The sequence below is a fragment of the Pan paniscus genome, chromosome 5 (genome assembly GCF_029289425.2).
Source record: "Pan paniscus chromosome 5, NHGRI_mPanPan1-v2.0_pri, whole genome shotgun sequence".
Classification (NCBI taxonomy): Eukaryota; Metazoa; Chordata; class Mammalia; order Primates; family Hominidae; genus Pan; species Pan paniscus.
The window spans coordinates 41026041-41046393 of record NC_073254.2 but is presented as its reverse complement, the minus strand read 5'-3'; the positions used below and the strand labels follow the sequence as shown (position 1 = coordinate 41046393).

General features: G+C 45.1%; 1 protein-coding gene across 3 annotated transcripts; it reads right to left on the bottom strand.

Moving 5' to 3' along the window:
- Positions 1–7510: 7510 nt before the first annotated feature.
- LOC100975566 (butyrophilin subfamily 2 member A2) lies at positions 7511–20211 on the bottom strand. Of its 3 annotated transcripts, none has more exons than XM_063605187.1 (8): positions 18199–20201; positions 17597–17720; positions 16145–16492; positions 13209–13490; positions 11307–11513; positions 10811–10831; positions 10689–10715; positions 7511–9143 (listed from the first exon to the last, which is right to left on the bottom strand). In XM_063605187.1, exons 2-8 carry the CDS (start codon positions 17688–17690, stop codon positions 8551–8553), a joined length of 1572 nt encoding a protein of 523 aa, XP_063461257.1. In that variant the 5' UTR covers positions 17691–17720; positions 18199–20201; the 3' UTR covers positions 7511–8550. The 3 variants fall into 3 exon arrangements, with proteins under 3 accessions (XP_063461257.1, XP_057158431.1, XP_054969227.2); XM_057302448.2 differs by having other exon boundaries at positions 18331–20201; XM_055113252.2 differs by lacking the exon at positions 7511–9143 and adding an exon at positions 9925–10103 and having other exon boundaries at positions 18268–20211.
- Positions 20212–20353: the final 142 nt, after the last annotated feature.

Genomic DNA, 20353 nt, shown 5'->3' with positions numbered 1-20353 from the left:
AAATGTAATTTTTCTGGCTTTCAGAGGCAGTGCTGCTTGACACGTTTTACCTTTTTCAGCAAATTTTTAGTGCAGGTGTTTCTGAGCATCTTCATTCACCCTCAGCTCCTGTTTTGTGCTACACTGTATTTTCCTGTGTATTTGTTTCTCCTGCTGCCAGTGGAGTACATATTCTCTGAGGCCAGACTCTAGATAAACTGTGAATGCTGTCTCTGTAAGAGGTCTATAAAACAAATTGGTTCTTCCTGTGGCCTAGGACCTCAAAACAGACTTTCTGGGATTGCAAGTCAATGATCAAAGTTCCTAAGGCTAAGATGTGACTGGGGCTGATGCAATTTAATTATATTGTAAATGTTTGAATTTAGGCCGTGTAGTATCTGGTTGAGATGGCTGGTCCCTTCTGCATCATGCATTCCCCCTTTCTTCTTGGTGATAAGGCCTAATTTTCTTAGGTACTGCAACGTTCTTTTCCATCTGGTAGATAGCAGAGACCAAGGGACAAAGTTGGAACCAGTGTTTTGTAGGTGACAGCTATGGGCTTATGCTTCTCCAAGAGATCCTTCAAAGGAGGGGCCAAAAGAGCTGGGAATGTGAGGGTACACTCTCCGTACTTCCTCTTCCTCTTGCCTGCGATGTAGGCTTTTGACCTGGAGGTTCAGCGGCCCTCCTGGGACCATGAGGCAACCTTGACGTTGGAAGCCACATGCAGAGACAGCAGAGAATGAAGTCAGAAGCAGTCTGGGGCATGAATGACACCTCTGAGGTGCCAGATCAGCCCTGGACTGCCACCACCTGAATTGATTTTACATGAAAACAAAACAAAACAAACAACAACAAAAAAAACAAGAAAACCCTTGTTTTGTTTAAGCCAGTGGTATTTCTGGTCTCTGTTATCAGCAGAAGTACAAAATTTTTCCCTCTCCCTTTTTCCTCCCCAGCAGTTTGTCATAAAACTTCTAAAACATAAAGCAAAGGTGAAAGAATTTTCAGTGAATACCAATTACCTACCATGTAAATTGTATTGATAGAGTTAATATTTTACTAAACTTTCTTACTTTATTATAATCCATATCACTATTCATTCCCTATCCATCCATCATCCTTATTTATTTGTTCATTTGCTTCTTTTCTTTCTTTCTTTTTTTTTTTTTTTGAGATGGAGTCTCGCTGTGTCTCCCAGACTAGAGTGCAGTGGCATGCTGTCGGCTCACTGCAACCTCCGCCTCACAGTTTCTAGCAATTCTCCTACCTCAGCCTCCCGAGTAGCTGGGATCACAGGCACCTGCCACCACACCCAGCTAATTTTTGTATTTTTAGTAGATGGGGTTTTGCCATGTTGGCCAGGCTAGTCTCAAACTCCTGACCTCAGGTGATCTGCCCACGTCGGCCTCCCAAAGTGCTGGGATTTCAGGCGTGAGCTACTGCACCTCATTTACTTATTTTTAAATTCATAGTCTATCAGAAGCTGTGTTGCTTGAAATTATATCAGTAAGAGTGATCACCCACCCTTGCCTGAAGGATCCAAATCACTTTGACACAAAGAAGCAGCTGAGGTGCTAAGCTTCAGATTAGGAGTTTCTGGGCCCAATAATTCATATCTCTCAAGTTTGTAGTTTCCAAAGTATCAGGCCCCTTGCTCCATTTCTCATGCAGTCCTTCACACAGAACTCTGGGAAAGAAATCTTGGGAAAGAAATGGATGTGAAATGGGGCAGAAATGAATTCAGTGATTCAACAAATTTTTATTGAGAACCTACCATCTAGTAGTTCTCAGGCACTGAAGTTCAAAATTAGTGAGTAGAAGTTGCATAATGGAGTGGATAAGAGCACTAATTCTCAAGCTAGGTGGCCTGCGTGACCTTGAGCCAGTTACCTAACATCTCTGTGCCCAGTTTCCCTATCTGTAAAATAAGGACAGTAATAGTACTTGACTTCTTGGATTGCTGTTGTGAGGATGGAATGAGATAATGCATGCAGTTTGCTTACAACAGTGTATCAAAAAAAATGTCACAAGAATGTACACTTAGTGAAAGTGTACTCAGCCCTCCTTCAAGACCTAGGCCCTTGATGCTATCTTCTCTTTGTCTTTTACAAGACCTAGTGCAGTGTCCTGCATGCAATAGGTGTGGAAAAATGCCCAGAAATCCGCCTCCTTTATTTAGTTAGTCTCATCAACAAATGTCCATTTCTCATGGATATCATGCCACCTCTTGTTGCCATTAAGAACTCTCATGAACACACATTTTCTTTATGCTGTATCTAGATATCTGTCAGCACATCCAAGGCACACTGCCTTACTATCTACTGTCTCGAGATTTTTTTTTTTTCTATCTTCATCTGTTCTCATTCACAACTCATTAGCCCTGGAACCCAAAGCCGGTTAACTAATTACTCAAGGTCTCTGTTTATTCATCTGTAGGGCAGAAATGAGATCTGTTCCATAAGTTATTTAAGGAGCAGTTAGCACAGGCCCTGCAAGTAGTAACCCTCAATGAATTTCATTGTCTTCCATTCTGAAAGGCTCAATTCTGATCCCTGCATTGATGAGTCCTAAATCCACTTCCCCTGGAGACAACATCAACAGATGTCTGCTGTGGAGTTGGAGTTTTAGTGGGAAGGTGAAGGGAAAATATCTGAAAAGTTTGACATGAGAAAATGTGTATGTTTAAAATACAAGTGAGGTAGGTGCAGGGAAGATGGGAGGAAGGAGGTGCCATTTACATTGTATTCTATGGGATGATGTCTACTGGGGTTGCACAATATATCCCGTCCTCATCTGGTGGGCCAGATGTTAGGAGATAGGGAGACCAGGAAGGAAGCTACTGTGACACTCTAGGCAAGAAATTATGGTGGCTTGGCGATGGGGGATAGGAGACTTTATTGATTACTAACTTTAATACTAGGAAATACTTACATAGAACCTGCTACCATGCTGGTATTGTGCTTAGAGATTTACATGTATTAATACGACTCATGACAACCCTAAGAGGTAGAAACCTTATTTCGCACATTTAATAGATATAAAATCTGAGGTCCAGAGAGGTTAAATAACTCCCCAAGGCCACATGAGTAGTTTCTTTCTAAGCTGGGCTATGAGTCCAGGCTGTCTCACTCCAGAGTCTGTGATGAAACCACTGAGCTAGACTATTGAAAGGAAGTATAAATAGCAGGGCTTGGCTATCAGTCAGATGTGGTGGGTAAAAGAGAGCATGAGAAGGCTAAAATGACTCTTAGGTGGTGTCACTCATTCAGATAATGATGGGTAGGCAGGGTTGATGGGAATTTAGTTTTGGACACACTCATTGTGAGATGTCTAGTGGGCATTCAGGGAATGCGTGGGGCTGGAGACAGAAATGCAAGTGCCAGTGGGGGTCTGCTTATGGGATAGAGCTTTGAAAACGGATTGGACCCCGCAAGAGCATATGTGGTGTGAAAAGAGAGGCCAGGACGAAAGCCTAAGGAATATCAGCAGTTCTGGAACAAGTGGAACAAGAATTCTGAGAAGTATCTCCCTAGGAGTAGGGAAAGACCACGAAGAGGGCCCTGGGGATTGATGAGGCAGACGCCACATAGGCAGGAACACCTACTCAGGCAGGTCTATGAAGAACTCAGTGTTGTCCATAAAGGAAGGACAGAAGTGTATAATGACAAGCGAGGCCCAGTGTCTCACAGCTATAATCCCAGCACTGTGGGAGGCTAAGGCAGGAGGATCGCTTGAGCCCAGGAGATCAAGGCAGCAGTCAGCGATGATCACACCACTGAACTCTAGCCTGTGTGACAGAGCAAGATCCTGTCTCTCTAAAAAGGAAAGCACGGGGGTGGAAGGGGAAAATAGAAATGTATAACGGATTTAATGCTTGCAAAACCATTAGTAACTGATAGAAACAATGCTTATGGGCTGAGAGTAGTGGCTCTTGCCTGTAATGTAGCACTTTAGTAGGCTGAGGCGGGCAGTTCACCTAAGGTCAGGAGTTAGAGACCAGTCAGGCCAATGTGGCGAAACCCCGCTTTACTAAAAGTACAAAAATTAACTGGGCATGGTGGCACAGGCCTGTAATCCCAGCTACTCGGGAGGCTGAGTCAGGGGAATTGCTTGAATCTAGGAGGCAGAAGTTGCAGTGAGCCGACATCATGCCGCTGCACTCCAGCCTGGACAACAGAGCAAGAGTCTGTCTCAAAAAAAAAAAAAAAGAAAGAAAGAAAGAAAGAAAACAAACAATGTTTATGGTGTGGTACAGCAGTGGCCATCATGATGGCAGACAGTCCCTGATGGCCATGTATGTGTTCTCTTTCTGAGACTTTGCTTGTATGAAAGTAGAGACCTAGAGAGAGGTTAGCACGTTTGTATTGCCCAGGGAAAGAGGAAGCAGGGCAGTTACAATGGGAGAACATTGAGCTTCTTATATGATGTAGCCGACAGAGTCTGGAGTGGACCCCTTATGATTACTCCTCTTGCAGTTTGCAGCCTGTACTTTCCCTGAGTGTGAGCTGAACCTGTGGCTTGCTGCTAACCAATAAAATATGGTAAAACTGATGGGATGTCCCTTCCATGACTACATTATGTAGTGTAAGACTCTCTCTTGCTAGCTGACCCACTCTAGAGGCTCTGTCTTCCTAGTTGGCTATGAAGAGGAAAGTAGTCATCATGGGGATCCACACAGCAGGGAGCTGAGGAGGCCTGTAGGAGCTGAGAGCAACCTCCAGCTTCAGCCTGCAAGGAGTTGGGGCCCTCAGTCCTACAACTGTAGAGAAATGAACTCTGTTAACAACCTGAGTGATCTGAAAAGAGGACTCGCCCACAGTCGAGACTCTAGATGAGGCTACAGCCTGGCCAACACCTTGACTTTTGCTCTGTGAAGTTCTGAGCAGAGGAGCTCACTAAGTTCTGCCTGGACTTCTGACCCACAGAAACTGAAATGATAAATGTGTGCTGTTTTAAACCACTAAGTTTGTGGTAATTTGTTATGCAGCAATAGATCACTAATGCATTAAAGTGAAACAGGCATGGCAACAAACACGAAGATAAAGAAGATAAAGAGAAAAACTTGTGTTTCCAGCCCTGACCTCTTGCCTGGACTACACATTTATTATTGACCTGCCTACTCTGCATCTCCACAGGGATCTCTAGTAAGCTCCTCAACCTGAACGTATCCAAAACTGACCTTGGATTCTATGCTGGCTCCTCCCCTGGCCTCCAAAACCTGCCTCTCCCTCAGTTTCCTCATCTCAGTAAGTGGCAACTCCATCTGTACCATTTCTTAGGACCAAAACCTTGTGGTCACCCTTGATGCCCTCCTTTTTCACACCCCACCTGTAAGTTTATCAGCAAAGCCTTTTTACTCTGTCTTGAAAATAAATCCAGCATCATAACATTTTCATGGCTCCTCCCTGGTACAAGTCATCTGCATCTTTCCCCTGGATCACTGCAGTAGCTCCCAGCTGGGTCTTCAGGCCTCCATCTACCACCCCTACCCACAGCCCATCTCAGTCTAGCATGTGAAGTAACTTCTTAAAATGTAAGTAAATCCAGTCCTTTTTCTGCTCTAACCTTCCTGTGGCTCCCCTCTCAGAGGTAAAGCCCAGGTCAGCATGATGACTTTCAAGGCCATATATGATCTGGCCCTCAACCCCCTCTGGCCTTGTCACCTCCTAATCTCCTGATCACCCTGTGTGCTCTGCCCACCCCAGCCTCATTGCTGTTCTTCACACAAACCACAGTGCTTCTGCCTCTGTGCTCTGGCACTGCTGTTCTCTCAACTTAGAATGCTTTTCTCCCAGGTATTCTGTGCCTCACTCCCATTGCTCATTACCACTCTTTTAGAAATTGTGATTTCCTATATTCCTTCCCCTGATTTATTTATCTCCTGAGCAGTTATCATCATCCAACACACCATATCTGTTACTACTTATTTTGTTTTCTGTCTTCTACAACGATAAGGAATGGGACTTTACACTTTGTGCACTTCTCTGCCCCCAGTACCAAGAACACTGATTGGCATGTAGTTAGTACTCATTGATTTTTGTTGAATGAATGAATGAACTGAGCACAGAAGTCCTAAGGGAAACTGGAGAGTGAGAGTCCAGGGTGTGGATGGAGAATTAGCCTGACACAGGGGAAAGGATACCTGCTTCTTAAATCAGAGAAAATAGATGAGGAGGGGCAGGAGCAGGTCAGGGTAGCAGCAGGAAGTTTGGAATCTCCTCCTTCTATTTTCTTTCTGAGATTGAGGGATCCCTAATGAATGTCATTAGTGTCCTTCCAAAAGAGACCCTACAGATCTATCTTTATCCTTTGGCATGTGAACAAGTCTATGGGCCCTCACCACACACCATTATGCTGGGGTGTTGATCTTAGATTTCCCAGCCTGCAGAATTGCAAGAAATAAATTTCTGTTGTTTACAAACCATTCAGTCTTGGTGATATTTTTGTTATAGCTGCCCACATAGACTAAGACATACACATTAACACAAACAACCTTGTTTTCCATCTTTACAAATCAGGTATTGAAAAAATCACTCCTGATTCTTTCAATATTGTGTCTATTTGTAACTGCAGTAATAAAATTTTTGATTACTTAGATTTTTTCAGTCCAACTGGATTACTGAATTGTCTAAAACCTAAAATACTACCATTCAAGTTAGAATTTTAGATGCCTCATTTTATTAGTCAGGGTTCTCCAGAGAGACAAAATCAATATGATATAGATATAGATATAGACATAGATATAGATGCACATACAGATATAGATGTAGATACAGATCTATGAGCAGGCATTTATTAAGCAGATTGGCTCATGTGATTATGGAGGCTAAGAAGTCGCACAACAGCTCCTCTGTAGGCTGGAGACCCTGGGATGCTGGTAGCATGGCTCAGTTTAAGTCTGAAAGCCTCAGAACCAGGGAAGCTGATTGTGTAACTCTCAGTCCAAAGCCAAAGGCCTGAGAACCCAGGGCCTCCTGGTACAAGTCCTGAAGTTCAAAGGCCGGAGAGCCAGGAGTTCTGATGTCCAAGGGCAGAAGAAGAAGAGTGTCTCAGCTACAGAGGAGAGAAGAATTTGCCTTTCCTCTGCCTTTTTGTTGTATTGGGCACCCAGCCAACAGAAGGAGAGAATTTCCCACTGACTCACTTGCCAATCTCTTCTGGAAACACACTCACAGACACACCCAGAAATAATGTTGTACCAGCTGTCTAGGTATTCCTTAATCCAGTCAAGTTGACATCTAAAATTAACCAGCACATGGATTAACTTCCAGGATCCACTATTCTAGTTTCAAAATGTGGTTTTGGAATTCCTAGAGAGAACTCTGATGTACTCTTAAGGAGTCCCCAGTGTTAATACTATTTTCACAATAATAATAATGAAACATTAATCGTTTTTCATCTCATTCTGTCAGTAGTGTGCAGTAAAGTTTTTTTGAGCTAACATGACCTATGATATACCAATAGGTTTAATACAAAGGCAGATATGAGAATACAAATATCTCTTATTAAGCCAGACATGAGATCTGGAAAAAGTTAACCAGTGTCACACTTTTTGTTTTTTTATTTGGACACAATAGATTGCTTTTTCACAAAACATCCTATCTACATTAACCTATAACTGATTTATTAATGCTATTTTAACATAAATTAAAAGATAACATTTTAAATTTTTGTTTCAATGTCAAATGTCATAAATATTAACCCAAATAAACAAAAGCTCTTTAAAGTCCTCAATAATTTCTAAGTGTCTAAAAACATAATTAGATCAGGAAGTTTGAAGCCACTGGTGTCCCCATTGAACCTGAATGCTGACGTAGACCTGGTCCAGTACTGCCCTGCTCGACCAGGACCTCAAACCTCAACCACACTCAGGGACTACATACTGACCCCTTGTTTATTGCAGGGACATCTGAGCCAAACCACATCCACATGAGTCCATGTTCTTCATTCATCTTCATCCCAGGTCCAGGCCTGTGGGTGTGTGCTGTGGAAATCCTGGGGTTGGGTGGAAATGAGCCATCATCTCCCAGGACCCCTTAGCTCTTATGGTGGGACTTAGCCATCCTTACAACCTTGGTCCCTCCCAGCTCTCTGGTTCCACTTCCTCTATCTCTGATCTGCATATCTGGTTCCCTCTCCCTTCTGGTGGTCCTGTGGATTCCTCTCTCCTCTCTCATCCTGGTGAACCCTGTAGGCCTCATTCCAAGTCCACAGCATCTGGTGCCAACTGGCATATTGGGCTTAATGTGGTTATCCTGATTTTAAACAGTAGGTTCGCTGCCCAACAGCTTCTCTCACTTTCTTTTTGACTGGGAGCTATGAAACAACTAGTTCCCTATGCCTGGATCCCATCCCGTAATTACAAGCAAAGGAACTACTAAAGCCACAGCCTAGTGAGGAGGAGAAAACTGGGGCAGAGGGCTGGAGTGGGTGTGAAAAAGGCAGCTGGAAGATGTTCTCTTACGTGACCAGAGGGGAGGAGGGCGTGTCTTTCATTAGCGGGGTTGTGCGGTGGCTGCTGAGATGGCCAGGGCTTATCTGCATGGCTGTGAGTCCAAGGAATTGATTCTATAGGCTCTGGTGGGTCCCCACTCTGTGAAGTGTCAGGCCCTCTTCAGGCACCATGACCCCATTGGCTCCTGTGAGTGCAGGGCAGATGAAGATGGGGCTGTCATCAGACCCTAACCTGAAGAAGGGCCTCACAGGCACAGTAAAGGCTGAACGGGGACATGTGTAGATGTGTGATCTGTCCCTCATGTTGTAGAAGGAGACATCTCCAGCTTCATAGTCCAGGAAGACGCCCACCCGGCAAAGGGACTCCTTCAAAGGGAGAATCCTCTCAGGGGAGGACAGGGCCCGGTATTGGTTTCCAAACATCTCCAGGGTCCAGAAGCCATTCTGAGGAATCAGCAGGACCTCCCCTTTCCTCTCAACACTGTGTCGGCAGACCCCCACAGTCCACACCATCACGTTTTCCACCTCCACCTCCCAGTAATGTTTCCCTGAGGCGAAGCTCTCCCATCCCAGGACACAAGGCTGACTGTCGAATCTCTCTGGGTTGTCAGGCACTCTCTGCCTGTAGGGGCCCCGCCTCACACTTCTCCGGTCCTCTGACAGGAAGAGCTCGGGATGAGCGGTGTCTGGATCCAGGACCACATCAGCTGCAGAGGAAGTCTCAGGTTTATGCCTGGGGTCTCAGGAACCCTGGGGATTGTGTGGTTCCTGGTCCCCAGAGAAGTCTCAGAAAGCTGAAGGGGGTTCCCCATGTAGTGGCTGTTTCCATGAAGGTCCCCTGATCCCAGGCAGCTCATACCCTGAGAATTACGGAAGCTGCACTTCTATCTCTCCAGAGACAGAAGCAGTGCCCCCAGGTTGAGAAGAATTGTGGCTCTATGAAATCCAGAGAGTTTAGGAAATGAGCCAAAATTAATGGTTCCCACTTTTTCTCAGCATTCTAAGATCTGATCCCTTTTCTATTCAAGACATATGATCTCTGGGACTTTCTTTAGTTAGAAACTTTCCAACTTGGCTTAAACCATCACAGAAGCTTTATCTCCTATTGTTCCCCCACATACCTCTCAATGGATCAGTTAAGTGAGTCTATCATTACACACTGTCCTAGGTGGTGAAGGACCTCTTCGTTGGTCCTATAGGTTGTTTTAATAGGTGACAACTGTTTTAAGTGGCTGACAAGGGCACACTTCAAAGGATAAAGAAGGAGAATAAATGTGTGCAAAAGAAAACCTGGTGCCTGAGGGGTGTGTGGGCAAAGTTAGGGAAGAAATACTTCAATCCAGTTTTGCTTTAACAATATGAGTCTGACATCTACCAGGATTACTTCTCCCATACAGGAAATGCCCCAGGAGCTGAGCATTCTGCAAACCTCTACCTTCTGCATGTATTCTTACTTATTCAGTCTACTTTTCTATTGCATTAAAATGATTTTCTCTTTTCCACAAGTTGATATGTCTGATTGTGACAAGTTGTGATTGTGTCCCAAAATGACAGTGGCAATTTTGAAACTCACCAAAGAGGAAAGGTCCATGGGCCCTGGTATCTGGTAAAGTTTGGATTCTTTGGTGCTGACAGGCAGAGGTGCCGAATGACAAGATGAGAACTCACTGAAAGTGGGCGATTGGTTTCTCTGTGCTCTCCCACTCACCCTCCCACTCACCCAAACCCCTTCCCCTGGCAGACTACACGCAGAATATCAGTGCTCTCTTAGAGGCAGAAAGGTATTTCTGGCCACCTATTTGTACACCATTGCATCAGGCTTACTGGGGACCCTTATGGCCTCTTCCTCACATAGGTCTTCAACTGTGCACAGTCTATACCATTCCCAGGATATAAATTGCTAAGACAGCATTATTTTCTTTCAAATTGATCCAGAATCAAAGAGCAATGACTTCTGAAATGTAACTCTTAGGAGGCTACTATGCATGGGAAACCTTTGATAATCATGCATTAAATTATTCCAAAAGAGAAAGGGTCCTGGGGACGTAAACTGCAGGGTTCATTAAGAGCTGCTGGGGTTCCCTGACAGAAGAGCCATGATGCATCATTGCTGGGACACTGTTGATGAACTGACCCCAGTTCCCTATGGTCCCCGTCTAGCCCTGGGCCCCTTGCTCATCTCCTCTAAGGAGTCCTGTTAGCTGGCTAGTGGGGAGAAAGCTGAGATCTGAGGGAACATCAGAGGCACTCACCAGCATGTAAGAATGTTCTTCTCCATCCTGCAAGGGACAGACAGAGGTGAAGGTCATGAGACACTGCTAAGTAAGCAGAACACAAATTGTACACGGAGTAGTTCAGGAAAGGCTAAACTTACGCAATTCTTCTTGAAGTTGCTCTGAAAACAAAATACAGAAACAAAATCATGTCTTCAACAGAAGAACTAAGAGAAATTGAGCTTGTATTAAACAACGTAGGAACCGTCCTTTCTATGAACACCAACATCACCCTTCCTTTATGCCTAGGGAACAGTCAGAAACCAGCAATGATGTATGATCAGATGGCTGGGTAGTATCAGTACATTGTTAGACTTTTGTCTGAACTTTCGTTCAGCCATGTAGTGCTGCGCATAGCCAGGTGAATGAATGCAATGTGTGCAGCATGGAAGAAAGAAAGCTCTGAATGATTACTTCTTACGACATGAGAGTTCCAAGCCCTTGTGGCTGCTGCTGTGCATTTCCTCTCTCTCTTCCCTAAGCCGGTACCTGTGAGAGCTGTGGCCTTTCTATGACAGTCAATTGTCCTCCTACTCATTTAATTTTTCTTTTTGAATTTCTTTCTATTTTTCCACACTTTCTTTACAAATTCCTTACGTGCAATTTCTTTTTCCTCTTGTTCAACTTTCTTTTCCCCTGACAGAATCTTTTTTTCCCTTTGAAGTTTCTTGATGCAACAGATGCTGACAGCCATGAAGATGATGAAAACAGCCAGGATGACAGTCATGGACACCATCCAGGGAGATGCGGTCAGGATGACAGCTAGGGCCACCATCCAGGGAGATGCGCTGGGCATAAAGGATTCTGAAAAGGCAGCCAGAAAAGTCCATTTAGTTTGAAATAGAACATCCGGATGAGAGTGCCCCTAAGAGCACATCTGAAGAGCTCCTCAGCCACCTGTTCTGTTGGCTTCTCCCTCAGAAACCTCAGATGGAGAAAGCGATGCTGGCTCAACACTGGCTGACTGCCAGGGCCGGGACCAGAAGGGGGCAAAGCAGAAACATCTGGAGTCACCATGGAAAGGACCAGAGTGCATAAAACTAACCAGCCATGCTGAGTCAGCACAGCCATCACCCTGCCTCAAACCACCATCACTCACGCCTGGAATACTAGAGTGCCCTCCTTCTTGTTCTGCCCTATTCTGTAATCTACTCTCAGCAGAGCAGCCCAAGTGGGATCATGTTAATTATTTGCTCAAAACCTTCCAATGCTTCCCACTCACTCACTCTAAAAGCCAAAGCCTGTTTGTGGCCTGTGCTGCCATATATAACGTAGTTGCATCACTCTGTGAATTCATCTCCCCCTACTTCCTGAACTCACTCCATTTCAGCCACACCAGCATCACCTCCTGGGAGTCCTGGAGACTGCCAGACACGCTCCTTCCTCAGGCCTTTTGCATATGCTCTTCCTGTACCTTGGCTGCTCAGTCCTTAAGCATCTGATGGTTCCTTGTCTTGATTGCTCAATTTCCGTCTTTACAGTGAAGTCTTCCCTGACCACCTTGTTAATAATTCTGATGCCTCACACCCCTGGAACTCTCTATTTTCTCTTTGCTTAATTTTTCCTACATGCTCGTCACCATGTGATAGAATATATAGATTATTATTTAATCACTTGTTTCAATTATTTCATATATTGCTGTCTCTCTCGCGTGCTCCCTTTTTTTCTTTTTCTTTTTTAAGACAGAGTCTCACTCTGTTGCCCATGCTGGAGTGCAGTGGCACGATCTTGACTCAAGCTCTGCCGCCTGGGTTCAAGCAATTCTCCTGCCTCAGCCTCCCAAGCAGCGGGGATTACAGGCGCCTGTTACCGCACTCGGCTAATTTTTGTAGTTTTGGTAGAGATGGTGTTTCACCATCTTGGCCAGGCTGGTCCTGAACTCCCGAACTCATGATCCAACCACCTTGGCCTCCCAAAGTGCTGGGATTGCAGGTGTGAGCCACCGTGCCCGGCCGCTGTCTCTCTCTAGAATATGAACTCCTTGAGGAGAGAAATTTTGATATATTTTGTTCAATTATTGGCCCTTGGTTTCCGGTACAGTCTTAAACATAAGAAATGCTTGTTGAACATTTGTTGAATACATTTATGAATGTCTGTTGATAGGGAATTTCCCCAGCTCTGTCCTTTGGGAAGTCCCATAGACAGGAAGGGGTGGCTGCAACATACAGGAATGCCAAGCATAGACAGTCACCCACCCACACTACTCTCCAGGTTTGATGGTTGTCCTTAATATTTTACAACTGTTGCAGCATAAAGACCTAATCAAGAAAAAAAAGACCAGGTTTACCCTCAGAGAAGAGGCTCCTACTCTTGTGTTTTGGGACTCTTTGAATCTCCCTTTGTGAAGAGGGGAGACGTCTCAACTCAGCTGCAGCCTCCAGCTCCTCAGGGCCCAGGACCATTCCACCCACACTGCTGCCCCCATTCCCGCTCTGGGCTCCATCTGGGTGCTGAGGATCCTGCATACACTCGATAGGTCTCAGAGGGCAGAGAACTAACCTGGAATAAAAATGACAGTTTCCTTCTCCTGGCCGAGCAGGGTGTTGTTGACAGAGCAGGACACATTCCTCACATACTTGTCTCTGATGATCACAGCTGTGGTGACCATGAAGAGGCCGTCAGCATCAGCGATGGAAACCTCCTTCAGGGTGGGCACAACCTCACCGTAGGGGTCCCTCCACACTGTGAGGGGCTCTGGGTACCACCCTCCAGATATGCACTCCAGCCAGATGCTCCCATCCTCTTGGGCCTTGATTTCAGTGAGGGGCTTAGACCCAAGGCCTGGAAAGGGAGACCAGGGCTCAGCCAAAAGGCAGTGGTGTCTTAGCCCCTACTGCACCTTGAAGGATGGTTGCTAGAAAGACCCTTGGTTTTGGAGAACATCAGGAAACCAATATGCAAAATAAATTGTGAGATCTCAAACAGAAAGGATCACATTGCACACTTTTCTTTATGCTCCACCTGAAGGCCCCATCACAGCACCAAGCATCTATCTGTCTGATATAAATGCTTGCTGTGCAATTTATTCTGGCAAAGACTAATTTTCTCACTTCCAGGAGGGTGTGTCCAAATTCTCAACAGGCAGGTTGAGAATTTCACTTTCTGCTCCTGGGATGACTTCTCTGCAGACCTCAATTTCCTGAAGCTCTAAAATAATACACTAATGACAGAAACCTATCAGGTTGGCAGAAGCTTTTTTTCCTTTCTTTTTTTTTTTTTTTTTTGTAGAGATGGGGTTTTGCCATGTTGCCCAGGCTGGTCTCAAACTCCTGAGCTAAGGCAATTCACCTGTCTTGACCTCCCAAAGTGCTGGGATTACAGGCATGGGCCACTATGCTCAGCCTTGACTAAATCTTAAGAAACTTTTTGAAGCAAAGTCACTGACACTTCTGTCTAGTTCAGGGCCTCACATCACCATGGCTATCTACCTCCATAGGAGGTGATGGTTTTTAGGAGAATAGACAGAGCTAGCTGGCAAAGCCAACTCTTATTCTAATTCACAGTTGTTTACCTCCCAGAGGTTCCATCCAATAGAGAATTTTCTTACAGTCCTTTAAGAACATCAATGTATTAGAAATATCTGGATGCCCCTGGGATCCTTAAGATAACCATATCGCCTCCTCAATGTCAGAGATCATCACCAAAAATCCTAATAATTCAGGCTCATCCTAAATATATTCTATCTTTACTAGAAGCTTCAATGAAAGAGAATACCCAGAGTGAGAGAGCTGCAAAAGCATGGTCCTGGGAGACCCTTCAGCCATGCGTGATCATCCAAACTTCTCCTGAATAATTCCTTTGTAAAGTCTCCCAACAAATTATGTTAAAGAAAGAAAATTAAAGCAATCACTTAAGCCTAGTGCTTTCTGCTCTGTTTAATTTTTGTCAGGAGAAAAAAGCTAGTTGTGCATTTGAAGGCTCACACAGAAATCCTGAATTAGAAAAGAAATTAAAATACCTCAGCAAATTGGAAAACAAAGTCCTACAAAACATTCCATGGGTTCAATACAGGTAAGCATGACACAATAGATTTAAGGGAAAAATCAGCCACCAACCAATCCAAAAAACAGAGTACAATAAGCAAGTAAACAAAAAGTCCTACAGCAACCCAATTCAGACTAGGGAAGGCCAGGACAGGGTTGGTTTTACAGAGAAAGAGTAGTGGGTCCCTGCCACATAGAACCATTCATTACTGGGCAACACTGCAGTGCTGCTGTGAACACAGTCATGACAATGGGTCAAGAAGCCCTCCATCCACGATATTCTGTTTTAATCAGATGTAAGGTTGCCTTTGTGAGTAGCAAAGATAGGGTCTCCTACCTGTTATGATTTGGGGCCCCCTGGGAAGAACCCAATTTCCTAGTCCTTGCCTCCACTGGTCTGATGGACTGAAATGTCACCATGAATTATTCTGCAACTTAAAGGCTTTTTTGAGTCCTGAAATATACCTTTTAAAGCAAAATACACTAACCGCAACACTGAGGTAATCACTTAGTGTCACTTTTAACAAACTCTTAGAAATCCCAGTTTAAGTGCATTTCTATGCTGAAGCCTTACCAATTTCTTCCCAACTAAATTCTTAGTCTTTCTCTGTGGAGTTAGCAGGAATTATAGATAATTTTGTTTCTGTATTTAGTTGTGCTTTAATAAAAATCATCTATTTATATAAAAGTCACTCTCTCTGCAATCAGTATTTCAGGAAAGAAGAAAATGTCAAGATTAATATTTATCGAAAAATAAGATTTCATGTCATAGTTCTCTGGGCAGTTCTTATTGATTCTGATTGCCCCGGGACAATTTTTGACAGTGTCTCCTTTCACTCTCAGACGTGCACAGTTCAGTGCCAAGGCAGGCATAAGACTTTCTTTTCCGGGATTAACTATTTTCCCCTGCTCATGGCCTCAGCTGAGGAATGCGTGTGCTTCTGAAGAAGTGAAGCCCAGGCTGGGCGTGGTGGCGCACGCCTGTAATCCTAGCACTTTGGGAGACAGAGGCGGGTGGATCACAAGGTCAGGAGTTTGAGACCAGCCTGGCCAACATGGTGAAACCCCGTCTCTACTAAAAAAATGCAAAAATTAGCCAGGCATGGTGGTGTATGCCTGTAATCTCAGCTACTCAGGAGGCTGAGGCAGGAGAATAGCTTGAACCCAGGAGGCAGAGGTTGCAGTGAGCCGAGATCGCACCACTGCACTCCAGCCTGGGCAACATAGCAAGACTCTGTCTTGAAAAAAAAAAAAAAAAAAAAGAAGTGAAACCTATAGCTTAGCAGGGCAAACCCACTCATGTGGCCTTTGTGCAAGAGGAAGCCACTTTCTCTGTGGAAAGGGGACGCCAGATAGAAATCCGTTGGTCTGCAATAGGCCTGAGGTTAAGGGAGAAACTTTCCCCAAAAGTCACACTGTGCAAAAGTAATAAAGCAAAATGAAGTGATGCACCTGCCACCACGAGGCGTAGGATGGCCTCATCGTAGGACCTGCCTTCTTGGAAGTAACAGCGGTAGATGCCATTCTCCTGGGCTGTGACGTTATGTATGACCAGGGCCACGCTGCCCCTGTTGATGTCGTTGCTCACAAAGGTGATTCTTCCCCGGTACTCCTCCATCTGCTCCTCTGTTCTCTCTCTCCCACCCTTATACACAAACACTGCGGGGGAGAACTGAGACCGGAACCACCGCACCTCCATGTCCTCAGCATTTTTCTCGGGTGACAGATGGCAGCGTAATGTAGTGTTTTCTCCCACCATGGCCAGGATGGGATTAGTTGGCCCCACGACAGTAAACTGGGCTGTTCAACAAAGGGGCAGAATCAGACAAGGATGTCAGTTATCACATCTCTAAGGCAAAAAAACAAAAAACAAAAAACAAAAACAAACAAACAAACAAAACTCCAGAGATGAAAGGAAGCAGATATTCCAAGGCCACAGGGGTTCTTGGGCTGAGAACCCTTCTGGGGACCAGTAGCTGTGGCTGGTCGGCAGCACCAACCCCTGGGAGCAGTAACTATTGAGGCTGCTCCTGCTTCATGAAGGAAACATTGGGGAGCCCGCCCTGGGCACCCTGTGCCCCTGAGATTTTCCTCCATTTTGCAATCTAGCACTGTGCCTGAGTGTAGTGTAAACTTGAACTGTCCATTAGGGTATCTATCCACTAGCTATTTAACAGTTCCAATCAAAATGAACTCTAAGTGTAAAACACACACAGATTGTAAAGATTTAAAACTTCAAAATGTCAAATATCTCATTGGTAATAGTTCTATTAACTAAGCATTTAAATATTGATATGTGGTTATTTATATGAAACAAAATACATTATTAAAATTTATTTCAAGTATATTTTTACCTTTTAAAATAAAAAGTAGAATAGGCACAGGGTCTTGCGCCTGTAATTGCAGATATTTGGGAGGCCAAAGTGGGAGGATCCTTAACAGCTAGGAGTTTGAGACCAGCCTGGGCAAAATAGTGAGACCCTGTCTCTACAAAAAATAAAACTTAGTCGAGTGTGGTGGCCCTTGCTTGTACTCTCAGCTACTTGGGAGGCTGAGATGGGAGGATCCCTTGAGCCCAGGAGTTTCAGGTTACAGTGAGTTATGATCTCATTCTCCATCTGCTTCATTCCGGCCTGGCAACAGAGCAATATACTCTCTCTTAAATAAATAAACAAATAAATAAAAGGTTAAAAAAATCTTTTTGAAGATTTGCACTTGTATATGCACTTGACCTTTGTGCCTCACTGTGTTTCTTTTGGACAGTGCTGGTATAAATTCAGTGAACATGTTCAGAATGAAAGGGTAACTCAACAACCCCACAGTCCTTCCTTCTTTCCCTTTGCAGACTACAGGGTTGATGTTCCTTTCTGAGAGGTGACAGCAGCAAGTGACACACATCCCTACCTGAGACCAGTGCACACAGGCTGAGAAGGAGGAGGAGCAGGAGGAGGAGGAGGGAGGCTGGCAGGGAGAAGTGCAGAGCAGCAGCTGGTTCCATGAGCACCCAGGACAGGCAGGGACCAGAGGCCTAGGGTTACAGAGGAGGAGAATCAGCCTAGGAGTCTTGGCACCTCAGTGCTGGTCGGGCCCAACCTCTCCTGTAACTCAAGTAGGTCTCATCAGTGCCCCAACTTCAGAGAGTCGCTTGCATCTCAAGGCTCAGGTATCTCCGAAAGACGGATTCCGTAAACATTCTATAAGTAAGCCATCAATGCAGAGATCAAGGGGGCCGTTTTCCTACTTCCTCTGCTCACTTCTCGGGCCACAGTCCGGTTTCTTCAGTTGTCCCTGGATTCTTTCACACTCTCGTCCCTCCACTTCCCCCTCCCCGAGACCCAGGTCGGGACACTCGAGGTAAAGCCAGGCGAGGCTGCGCCTCCCCACCAGTAGGCTTCCTGTCTCCCAGGACCCCCTCTCCTCTCCAGAGCAGATCCCGCTCCCCGCACCTACCGCCCCCAGCTACCGCCCCCACCCCGGAGCTGTAGCGCCTCCTCTCCCTTTCCTACCTTCTAGAACTAACCTCTGTTTTCTTTTCCCCTCTGATCCTCACATGACGATTTTCCGATACAACTCACCCATGGGCACAGTCACCACCAGACAACAAAGCATCCCAAAGAGAAGAGAAAAGCTGTGTTCACCTCCTATTAATCGCGATGTTTGGAGTTGCGGACTCGGTATCTGGGACCTGTTCTCTGGGTGTCCAAAAAGTCCCAAGATTTCCACTGAGCAGTTTCGAGCCCAGGATTGGCCGAGTGAGGCTGAACCAGCCAATGGTGTCTCGAGCCTTATTTCTCAGCAGTTACTAGGTAGAATACACACACAAAAACCCCCCAAAAATCTCAAGCAGCAAATAACCTTTTGGGATTATTAGGTATTTCTATTTCCTTTTTCTGTCTTTGGAAGCAAGACTTTTTTCCTTTATTTTCCTTCCTTCCTTCCTTCCTTCCTTCCTTCCTTCCTTCCTTCCTTGCTTCCTTCTTTCCTTTCTCTCTCTCTCGTTCTCTTTCTTTTCTTTCTTTCTTTCATATGTCTCTCTCTCACTTTATTCTTTCTTTCTCTCTCACTTTCTTCTTTTTTCTTTCTTTTTTTTCTTCCTTCCTTCCTTCCTCTCTCTTCCTTTCTCTCTCTTTCTCTTCCTTCTCTTCGCCTTCCTTTCTCTCTCTCTCTCTTTCTTTCTTTCTCTCTTTCTTTCTTTCTTTCTTTCTTTCTTTCTTTCTTTCTTTCTTTCTCTCTCTCTCTCTCTCTCTCTCTTTCTTTCTTTCTTTCTTTCTTTCTTTCTTTCTTTCTTTCTTTCTTTCTTTCCTTCCGTTCTTTTACAAAGCCTTGAGATCCCCAAGGTGTCAGTGGCTTTGCTGGTGTCGACGAGGAGAGGGCTCTCTATGTAGAGTGATTTTGCCTGGGAGGAAACATGAGGAGGAAAACATAAGCCGCCGTCTTTCCAAAGCCAGAGGACTCTTGTTCATGTTGCTGGCTTTGGAGGTTGGGCCTGGTGCGCGGGAGGCCTTGGGGGAAGCAGGCATGGCTGGAGTGGGAGGGATAGCAAAGGAAAGGAGACAGCAGTTGCAGTGGCTGTTATGAAGGTCTTGTTGTTCACTCCAAAGCTATTGCATAAGACGTGCTGAGAATACTGAGTGAGGATTAAAAACCCTTTCCCATGGGGAGGTGGTATTCTGGTGGAGGCAGAAGATGGAAGTGAGCAAAGACTTTCAGTTGACCTTGACCTTCTGCCAGTAGGTGGTGGGGTTAAGTCCAAGGACCACACACACACACCAGCACACATACCCTCCTCCCCATAAACATAATCCCTCCCCCACAGAATCCAATCTTGTCATTGTATAGATATCTTCCAGAATAATCTTCCCAAGGCCCAGTTGTCAATAATCCCCTCAAATGTCTAAATACTTAGTCTGGAACTGGTGCAGTGGCTCACACCTGTAATCCCAGCACTTTGGGAGGAGGAGGCAGGCAGAACACTTGAAGTCAGGAGTTCAAAACAAGCATGGCCAACATGATGAAACCCCGTCTTTACCAAAAAAAAAAAAAAAAAAAAAAATTAGCTGGGTGTGGTGGCACATGCCTGTAATCCCAGCTACTCAGGAGGCTGAGGCAGGAGAATGGCTTGAACCTGGGAGGTGGAGGTTAGGGTGAGCTGAGATCATGCCACTGCACTCCAGCCTGGGTGACAAAGTGAGACCCTGCCTCAAAATAAATAAATAAATAATAATAAAATATACATAAATAAATGCTTAGTCTAGAGGCCTCCAATTCCCTTCTGATTCAATTCAAAACTTTGCAGTTAATACGCTAGCAATGGCTCCACAGTGGACTTGCATCACAACGTTGCACTCCCTGTGGCCAGCGCTCCCTTTCCCATGCCATGCCTTTCACTTGAATTGCTTGCTCCATCTCTGCCCCTTGAAATCCTGCCCAGCCTTCGTGCCTACTTCCTCCAAGAACAACTCTGAATGTTCCTGCCTGAAGTGTTCTCGGCCTCTTCTGACACCCATATCTTTTGCTGTTCCCATGTCCTGTCTTCTATTATTGTTATCCAGGTATCAACTGTGTCTTTGCTGTGACTGGAGTACCTGTTCCTCAGGACAGACTTCTGCAGGATGTGATTCTTCTCTCCTTACAAGGCCCAACTCTAAGCTCTGCTCTCAG

What these genes read in the sequence shown, in the direction of transcription:
- LOC100975566 (XM_063605187.1), bottom strand. Translation starts at nt 17,690, where the DNA reads ATGGAACCAGCTGCTGCTCTGCACTTCTCCCTGCCAGCCTCCCTCCTC. An exon ending in CCTACGCCTCGTGGTGGCAG is followed by an intron (nt 13,491 to 16,144) that starts GTGCATCACTTC and finishes CTCCCTTTCCAG; the next exon opens with GCCTTGGGTCTAAGCCCCTC. An exon ending in AACTGTCATTTTTATTCCAG is followed by an intron (nt 11,514 to 13,208) that starts GTTAGTTCTCTG and finishes CTGCCTTTTCAG; the next exon opens with AATCCTTTATGCCCAGCGCA.